The sequence below is a fragment of the Phalaenopsis equestris genome, unplaced genomic scaffold, assembly GCF_001263595.1.
Source record: "Phalaenopsis equestris unplaced genomic scaffold, ASM126359v1 Scaffold000680, whole genome shotgun sequence".
NCBI lineage: Eukaryota > Viridiplantae > Streptophyta > Magnoliopsida > Asparagales > Orchidaceae > Phalaenopsis > Phalaenopsis equestris.
In genome coordinates, this window is record NW_018165120.1 from 217,391 (window position 1) to 227,971 (window position 10,581).

The 10,581-nt window shown below is 36.2% G+C and overlaps 1 protein-coding gene across 1 annotated transcript in view; it reads right to left on the reverse strand.

Moving 5' to 3' along the window:
- The window catches only part of LOC110030228 (nicastrin), an 88,673-nt gene extending 78,467 nt beyond the window's left edge, over positions 1–10,206 (reverse strand). Inside the window, exons 1-3 of the mRNA XM_020732842.1 lie at positions 9,966–10,206; positions 7,346–7,459; positions 2,890–3,007 (exon numbers count right to left, since the gene is read on the reverse strand). Of these exons, the coding sequence (XP_020588501.1) occupies positions 2,890–3,007; positions 7,346–7,459; positions 9,966–10,047 (314 nt within the window). The 5' untranslated portion in view covers positions 10,048–10,206. The remainder of the gene's footprint in view (positions 1–2,889; positions 3,008–7,345; positions 7,460–9,965) is intronic.
- Between the last annotated feature and the right edge of the window lie 375 nt (positions 10,207–10,581).

Genomic DNA, 10,581 nt, shown 5'->3' on the forward strand with positions numbered 1-10,581 from the left:
AAGCTTCAAATAAACCACCTGTAAAAAGACACTAACAACATAAATTGTCTTAGTTCGATAAATGAATGTGAGAGTGTCCAACTCATGATGTCTTTGATCTTTGTAGAATCCATCAGAATATCGCCCTAGATACAATGTAACCCAAAAAGCACAACCTAGATGTCAAGAAGTGGCACTTCTTCAGTTGGGCATATAGTTGTTGTGCTTATAGAACCTCGAAGACCAATCCCAAATGTTGCAAGCGTTCCTCCGTCAAAAGGCTGTAGATGAGGATGTCGTCATAGTAAATAAGTATGAAATTCTCACCATAAACCTGGAAAACCCGATTCATCAGCCTCATGAACATGCTAGAAGCATTCGAAAGCCCAAAAGGCATGAATGTCCACTTGTAGAGCCCATCTCTAGCCTTGAAGGTCGTCTTACACTAATCTCTGAGCCTCATCCAGATCTGGTGATAGACGCTGCGGAGGTCAAACTTGGAAAAGATAACAGTTCCATGCACTAGGTCCAATAGAACGTCCAGACAAGGCATGAGAAATTTGTACTTGATGGTAATTTTGTTGATAACTCGACTTACAATGCACATCCTCTACAACCCATCCCTCTTAGGCAATATCATTGTGGGAATAATACATGGACGTGTGATCTCTCTCACCAATTCCCTCGCAAAGGGATCCTGCACCTCTTGTTGCAACTCCTCATACTCCACAAGTTTTAGTCTGTAGGAAGGTCTGTTCGGTAACACCGATCCAGGGATAAGGTCAATAGTGTGTTGAACATCCCTCAGCAGAGGCAAAACCTCAAAAAGGTTGCCAATTATCACGTCTCGAAATTTAGCTAGAAGTGGCAAGATCATCCTTCAATCTCCACGTTCAGCGACAAGGTCTGCACATCCTTCAATCTCCAATAGTTTTGCAGTTGAACTACCTTACTAATGTTGGGCTTCAGGCCTCCCAAGTACTTGGCTATGGAGAGCTCCATTGTCTCTTTCAGTTCACATTTCAACTGAAACTGCATGAATACGATCGCATACTCCCCGACTGATAGTCCTTCTGCTGCAGGTAGTGGAATGTCATAAAAATATCCTGGTGATAGTGTAAGAGTAGGTACTATTGTTGCAACGCCTTCTTCATCTTCTACCAAGAAGTGATTTTATCTCGTCCTTCTCTTCGTCTCTCCCTCTTTGGGTTCTCCGACCATAAAGAGGCATTCTTCATCAATTTGATGTTTGTGAACTTCATTCTATTATCATCGAACATGCCTTATATTCAAAGATCCACTCAACAGTCTGCATCTACTTGAGAAAATCATCTGGAGTGATCCTGTTGTAAAAGTCTAGCAGGTCCACCTTAATTCCCAGATCTTTGTGCCCTCCAACAGGTACTTTCACTCTTGGCCTTCTCCAAGATTGAATTTTGAAATGGTTGGGTCAATCCACCTCTTCATTGAAGTCATCCCTACAAAATGGGTTCAAATATTCTTCTTGCTCTCCTCCAAGAATCTCACTATTATGGACGGTGGTGACCTCATCCATGGTCCTTTCCTCAATAGCCTTGAGCCGTTGTAGCACTTGGCAAAGTATACACTGTAAGCACCCATGGCGAAGTCCTAGAGGTGAATAGATGGAAGTGTCTAGGGTGAGGAGGAATATTTTTGGGGGGTAGAGATAGGCGTGGGCATGGCAGCGCTAGAAACCCTAAGATAGAGTAGAGTTAAAGAAGCTCTGATACCAAATAATATCGGAGTTAACCTAAACAACAACAAACAAATAATATCATTAATAGGAAAAGCCACTATGCAGTACAACGCACCGAAAGGGAAATAAAAACAAGGACACGACAATCCCAACTAGAGCAATAACTTACAAAGGTGACTGGTGGAGGTGGTTGTAGGCTAAGGATATGAAGGGACAAAGTATAAGGGAGCAGCAAGGCAAATAGCTAGTTTGTAATGGGTTGAAGGGGAAAGCAGGTGGCTGCAGATGGAGGACGACAGGGAGGAGTGTTGTGGTGAGGTGGTAGCTAGACAAGGCCGGGAGATGTTGGTTGATGGTAATGTGCAAGTATGGGGTGAAAGGTTGTCGGCAGGATAGCAGAGGAGTCCTGGAAGCATGTTGGTTTGCAGCAAGCAGTAAGGTATGCGACCAACAAAAGAGAGGGAAAGGGGCGACATGCTGGAGGAGGAGGCGAGCAATGGGATGAAGGTTTGTGGGGATGCAAGGAATGGGAGATACACAAAATCTTATGATGAGTTACAGTCGGATCACTTTCTCACCCTCGGTTACAACACAGAGGGAAAATTCGGATACGCCAAGCTCTCTCAATAGAAAACAAAAACTAGTGGTAAACCTAGTACACACAAAGCAGCATATAAATTCTATTAGACAACTAAGGAATGGCCCACTCCTTAGGGGCAGCACTTTTTGAATCAAGGGGGGGACAATCGACCCCCCACCCCCCCTCCTTAAGCATATCCCAAGTTCGCCGCAAGTGTCGATCCAGCGCTTCCACGCCCGCGTCCGTCAAGCGCCCGGGTGTCGATTTAGCTCTTCCACGCCCGTGTCAACATGAGAGTACAAATTGTTGAACCGTAAGCACAAAAATGAAGTTGCAAATCATTTTCCAATATAAATAATCAAAAATACATATCTTTCAATTGTCATAGGGAGAAGATCTCTCGTGCCATAATTTAAGCTTAAGAAATTCAAAATGCCAAAGTTTGCCTTAAAGCCAAGGGGTTAGATCACTTAATCATAAGGCTTCTTCAAGAAAATCCCATATGCCAATCATTTATCATACCAATCAAATAAAATTTTGTAAAATAGTACGCAGAAGATCAAAAACAACTGGCAATTAATGATGCTCTACATGGAATTAAAAAAAATCATGCCTTAGAAGAAGACTTTCAAACTCTTCTAAAGGGACTAGTACTGCAAATGAATTAACCACCGGTTTCTCAATCATCTCCAATTTGAAAATTGGTGCAACAATCTTTTTCCAACCTGGATCTGTAAATGTCAATAAAAAAAATATCAATAGATAAGAAACATAGTAAAAAATGAGGAAAAGATTAATTTGAACTGTCATTTGTGGCAATCATATCTACAAGTGCTTGGAGTTTGAAACAAGTTAAAATTAACGTAAAGAAATGAGGAGTTAGAAAGGCTCGCTTGCTCCTTTAATAGAATTTGGCAAAGTACCATCTGGTGGTAGATTCTTCCTCTTTTCCCAAAGACACCCCTAATCAATGGCCATGGCTTATTTAGATTTGAGTGATCATGATTTCCTATAGATGAAAGCTCCATGATTAATTACATTTCTACTTATTGGTGAAAAACACTATTGATCAAGGACATTGCATATGTTCGAGGTTAACGATCGTCAACAAGAAGATAAATAGTTAACTAATCAAGATCTCATAATTATGTCATGCGAAGTTTATATTAAGGTTCTGATCTTCTAAAGTCAAAGGTTATAATGTCATGACAAAGGAGACTTGATTAATGGCTACGAGTTGCCTCATTCTAAGCATCCTGAGCAAATCAAAATGAAGTACATGCACAAGACACATTAGTGTTCTAAAGCTCGACACAATTAATTGTCCTCAAGGGCTAATTACATATTCTGTGAGGTGATCAAACCCTATTGTAAAGGACTTTGTGTTCTTTGCATGGAATGTCTTGTAAAGGGTCCCCGAGTCAAGTTAGAGTGTTATGCTAAAGCATGACTCACTTCAAGGCAACACTCCGACACTTCTAGCATTTGATTTATTTGAGAGGCTTTAAACCTACGCAAATAAATTGAGTTATCTGCTTGATGACATGGGATCCAGTCTGATGGGCTTGATGGAATAGAAGTTTGACCTATTGATTTGATGAACTTGATGGCATGGAAACTAACCCTGTGGGCTTGATGGAATGGGAGCATTCCTGTTTGATTTAATAGACTTGAGAGCACTAAGGTTGCCCAATTCTCTGAGGTTGCCCAATTCTCTGAGGTTGCCCATAGAATTGATGGCATAAGAGCATGCTCGATTTATTCAATGGGCTTGATGGCATAAGAGTCTTCCCGATAAACTTAATGGCATGGACGTTTGTCAATGGATTCGATAGGCTTAATGGCATAGAAGTTTGTTGATTTATTTGATGGACTTGATGGCAAGGGAGCCTTTGGCATCAAAACCAAACAATAGGATTTGATTGACTTGATGGCACAAGAGCATATTCAGTGAGCTTGATGGCATAAGAGCTTACTCGGTGGACCTGTAGTATAGAAGCATTCCCAATTATTTTAATGGGTTTGATGCCATGGGAGCCTATTTGATTGCTTTGATGGATAACATGAAAGCATTCCTGGTGGGTTTGATATTATAGAAGTCAGCCTGATAAATTTGATGGGCTTGATGGTACAAGAGTCGAGTAACCAAACCAATTGATTTGATGGGCATAGGAACAAGGGAGCTTAGTTGATCAATTTGGTGGACTTGAGGCATGAGAGCCTAATTGATGGGCTTTATTAGATAAAACTCTACACGATTGATTTGAGCTATAGAATTCCAATTGATTTGAAGTAGTTGGATTTGCACTATTCTCATCTAAAGCATTGAAATGAGTTCAAAATATTGAACCAGCATAGTATTAGATCTCACGTCCTTGGGAAAGCCAAATTGATTTATTTAATGTGATTTATATCCTCGGAGAAGGCCTAATAGATTTAATTAATAAGGCATTTCATCCTTAGTGGAGGTCTAAAAAATTTAATCACTCAATTATTTACAAGTTTAAAGGCATTGTGCAAATGCATCACCAATAACTCAATCAAGTTATCAACAAATCATTGATACTTTGGATGCATTATATCAATCAGAGCACTACTTCTAGAGACAAATACTATCAGAAATTAAATTGTAATTAAATGTCCTCTGATATTAAGGGTCTCTATCCTCATTTGGCATTATTGATTGAGCTAGTTTAATTTACTAGATGCTTAGAAAAGGGCTTGAGGCAAACGAATAATTTAGAAGAATTTATCTTAGGATCAATTCGGCAAGAATCTTACTCCTTGAATTTGATTTATTTTTAAAATATTTTAAGAATAATTGAAGGTCTCAAATGACTTTTGGCTGTTTTGGAAGACTTATTTTATTTAACCAATCAAATTACCACATGCCTTAAGATGGTTAAGAAAATCACCCTAGACAATTTCATTCTTTTTTTAATTATCAATTATATTTTATAAATATTCCAAATTCTCGGAACCCTTACTCCAATCATAAAAGAGGATGTCCTCCTGTTTTACAATTTTTGGTGCAATTAAAATATTTTATGAATATTCTAAGTAAAGAGCATTTTAATAATATTTAGGATTTGAAATAAAGTTTCACAAAAGTTTAGCAACCTTCCTAAAGTTTTTGGAGTTGAGTTGCAACTATGGAAACTTTACCGTCCAAATTATAAAAGGGTAACACTATTTCACTCTTTGACCATTATGTATCATGTTTTAGTTTGTTGAAGGAACACATCTCTCCAAAATGCCAGCCAGCCAACCATGACAAGAGAATTGTATGTACACCCACTCTTTATTGATTGCAATTATGGATCATTTCTGAGATAGCTATCATATCATGGATTTTATCCATGAACAATGGTCTATTTGATCAATTTTAAGACTTTTAAACTCATTTTTCCATGTAGACTTCAGGGAGAGGTGTGAGTGGGTTCATACTAGAGCCAAGATTCTTTTGTTCCAACAATAAAAACAATGTGAGGTACCTAGGCATTTTTTGTATTCATTTTTGTAAGAATTTTTTCATATTAAGTTTGTTTTTGTGTATGGAGGCCTCAAATTTCCTTATAGAGCTCCAATGGTAATGTGAACTATGTCAATCTACAGCTGCAACCTCTAAAAGAGTGTTTAAAAATGATTTAAGAAACCAAATTCACTGTAGGGACCTCACAGCCACTTCCAAAAGGTCACAAATTAGTAATATTGTAACACTTAGCTCTAACAGAACATCGAGCATTCAACGAGCTTATGATCAACCCTTAGAGGCCAGAAGTCTTAGGGGAGAGTAGATCGCCACCACATCCAAAAAGTTGTCGATGAGTGATACAACTAAGATCAAGTCTATTAAATCTCAGAAAATCCAAAAACTATAAGCCAATGAATTGAGGCAAGAGAAACAAGTAAAGGGCATCCAAAATATCTAAAAGGACATGAATAAGTAAGTCCAACGATGTGTGTTGTATCGAATCATTCAATAGACAACAAGCAACCGAACAATATTAGTCAGGTAGAGAAGGAAGATAAAAGGAGAAGGGGATGAGCTTGAGTGTTCTCCCTCCTACTTTGCTTTGCATCATGACAAAATTAGGATAGCACTTATGCAGTGTCAGGTTCTTTTTTCCTCCATGATTCATCCCATCCCTTCTTATTTATAAAAGAAAAAGGGCTGGCCCTTTATTCATGGGATATCCACATGAAGGGTTAAGACTATTGGTCGAAGTGTTTTCGAGGAATCCAATGAAATGGAGACAACAACACATGTCAGCGTCTATTTTTTGCTAAAATTAGTTCAATTGTATATATGATTAACAAAACATATGTACAATCGTTCATATACATGATTAATGAAGATTTAGGTTGATTTAAGCCTAACTCGAACATTTTAATTTTAGTTAATTTTTCTTGATCTAACTTGATACATCTTGCACCTTTTTGGTTTGATTTAAACATGTTGGTTGGAAATTAAATCGTGATAATTTGTTGGATGATTTTTATCATTTTAGTTGAAAAAATTAATCATGATACATATCATCCCTTATGTAACTGTTGTCACTTCCAGGTGCATGGGGAAATGACCTCTCTATAAAGGTTGTGAGCAGCTCAAGCACGTTGTTATCACAACCACTACTACTTCAAAATTTTTGAGTCAATAAGGCATGCATCAAGCGAAGAGCAAATTAATCAAAATTATATGAACCTAACGTAAATTTTATGTTTCGTATAGATTAGCAAACTTCCAACTTTTAAACTTACAAGCACCAAAAACTTCATGAAACCTAAACTTTGTATCTTAGCCAAAAAGAACAATCCCATTTGGTTCTTGCAATTAAAATCATGGTCCTTACGAAAGTAATTTTGCACCAAAGAAGTTTACTATACGATACCTCACACCATACCAAAAGATGGATGAATTTCAAAACTAGAACCTCAAATTACTACTAAAAGTGGATCTACATATAAAGGCGCCAAAAGCTATATGAATTTACCACAAATATAAAAATATCTCAAAAAAAAAAGTCAACATAATATTATTGCAAGTAGAAAAAAACATGTTTGCATACTTGAACAGCCAATTTCAGCAGAAAGATTCAAAAGTCGAACACAAGGATATCCTTCAACATTAAGGTACATTGCCTTTGCAAGGTCAGGTACTGATTCCAATGCATTAGCCTCTCCTGAAATTCTCCAACATAAAGAAACTTTAGTCTACCTGGCCTACTATTTATTTCAGACAACAAAAAAGAGGGGAACGAAGGCATAAAACTTCATTGTAGCACACGTGGCAAACAAACCCCAATGCATTCAATAAACCAAAAGTAAGGTACAGAATTTCTTAAAAGAAATTCAATTGGTAAGCTACAGTCAGTCCAGAATGTAGATGCTTCATTTAGTCTAACACATTAATCCCTCAACAGAGAAAAGCACATAAAAAATGAATTCTTACAACAAGTTAAAGGTAATTCTTATCTTATAGAGGATAATAAACCAAAAATGTTCAAAAAATGATTGAAACATCCGAGCAATAGAAAATTCTCACATCAGATTAAATAAATCAAAGTTGATCAAGCACTAAAGCATCTAAACAACAATATCCATTTTCACCAAAATAGCTACCATAAATTTCAGTAAAATCAGCTCAAGGTATATTATCCTAAGTTATGAACAAGTTATGATCACCAACATTTAGATGTCATGTTAGATTCAAGCAAATGAAAATATGACACAAAATAGGACGCAACGGAGAAAAAGGATTCATGTAGCTGACCCCACTTAGTGGGATAAAGTTTTTGTTGTTGTTGTTGTTGTTAGATTCAAGCAAACAAACAAAAACTAAAGTTTTATCTCTCAAGTTCAAAGTATGATATAATTATCCATATATGCTACATAGATTTTAAGCTGCAAGAATAATCTAGTAGATTAAGAAGCACACTAAGGAAAGCTGCTCATAAGAACTCAAATAAGCCTAAAAATTGAGTTTACATATAAATTTTAAAAAAAAGACTAAGAAAATAAAAAATTACAAGAAAAGATAATCAACCTCAAGCATGTGCCTCGAATTAAAATTGTGAACTAATACTCATATATAATTAAAAGGAAAACTCTACTACAAAAAAGTAAACATCTATAGGCAAAAGAAAAATGAAGAGGCAAGTTAAAACAAAAACAAGAACGTAATGAAGAAAGGAACACAGGATTAACACAGAACAATTTCATATTTTATCCCCTCAGACCTACAGTATTCTGCCAAAGAAACTGCCAAAATAACTAGTGTCCTTTGAGTTACTAGCAGTAGCACATATCGCCTATGCTTGAACACAATAAAAGTATGGAAACAAGAGGATTCCACACCTCCCCCATCTCTGCCCCCCGCGTAGAGGAATAAAAATGAAATCTTTTAGAGGATGAATTTACTTATGAACTCAAATGCACAACACTTGTTCTACATACCTTTCACTAGCCAAAATCATAGCTCAATCAGGCTTGAAATCTAATTTAGAGACAAGACAAAATCCAACTACATCAAAACTAAGCAACTTGGCAATAGCATCCATGATACCTTCCTTAGACTTTTAGTAAGTGCAAAACATCTACAAATGCCAATAAACTCCATCATATTTTCACCACTTTCAAAATCGAGCAATTGAGCATAATGGATGCACGAACCTATTCGAAAGTTGAAAATTGGTAACACTATGTTTTGGGTTTAGATGAACAAGAAATATTAGTCTATATGTGACAGTTTTAATGTCAAATTATCACTTCATTATTTTGTATAAACTTTTTTTAGATGTTGGGTGGAATTAATTAAAAAATACACATGCATATGCAAGGCCTCCAAGCTATGACCATTTGGTTGGACGACTAAGCTCGCAAACAATAGGCTTAGGTGGGTTGCATATTTTGTATGAGCTACTGCTAACCTTATGTGCACATTTGTATGCAATATCCTTATTCAAGTGTAGGGTATCATAACATTTTTGTTTGAGTTTATGTGTCCAAACTAACAACCATATATAGGTTTCATTGTATATATAATGTGCTCCATATCTACCGAGCCTAGGATTACCTTATTCAATACCAACAAAGAACTTTACTTTTCACTAGCAAACACTGATAACAGCAACCAAAACAAAGATTTTATCCGAGAAATGACATGTTCCATATGTCCCTTTCTCAAAGAATTCTCTAAGACGTTGCCTTTCTGTTTTTAAAGCATCTCTTCTTCAAATAGTACCTCTCTATAGACTGCCATCGCAATCTAAGATAAGAATCCCAGCTTTTGTACACTGACACTATTCTTCAGAAACAAGAGCCCTTTTGAAGAATTAGTTTCACACAAAACCATCTCAGCCTTCTTAAAGAAGAAACAACAAAGCACAGTCAATGAAAACATCGCACCCATCTGCTAAAAGCCAGATTCCCATCAAATAGAATCTAAAAATAGATAAGCAGAAAGAACGGTAGCCTACCCAATGAGAGAAAAGAAAAATGGGTAATCAAGAAAAAGCGTCCATCATATTGACATTAGTTATCTTCGTTCGTTCAAAAAATAAGATCTCGTGGAAAAATATGCCAATTATTATGAAATTCTAATGCAATAATAAACTAGAATCAGCCAAAACGTCGGACACAGAAGCAAAGCAACAGGTCATTGAGAGTTGCAAGAGAGGAGAGACGCACCGGCCACAAGGCAGAAGGAATCAACAAGGAGTAGGACGCATACAACAAACAGGACGAACCCTCGGTCCAATGGGGGAAACATATCCTGCAGCAGAATCGTGCTCGGTTTTGATCTGAGATCGTCGATAACACTTCCGCAACCCCGACAGAATTTTTCCGCGAAGGTCCACCGCACAAGAAGCTTCAGAAGCCGTCCCAGCCGGGAAAAGTCCACATTTCTGTGGTAGTGGCATGATGCATTTCTTTTTCTCTCTCTTTTTTTTTTTTTTTTTAGGAGATAAATCTGAAGGTGTTTGAATTAAACAACTTATTTGTGATTTTATTATTATTATTATTTTCAATCTTATTTTCTAACAGATTTTTTAATTCAGATTTTACGTATTTTTATTTTTTTATTTTAAGAGATTGAATAAATTATTTTTAAAAATACTCAAAATATATAAATATTATTTTGACAGTTTTTTTAATAATTAAATATTTTATAATATATCATATATATTTTATTTCAAGTAAAAATATTAATAAAGTAAAATAAAATAAATTTCATTAAGTTTATATTTATGACACCAAATAGATTTAGCAGCATAAAACTGTAAAATTAAAATATATATTTTTT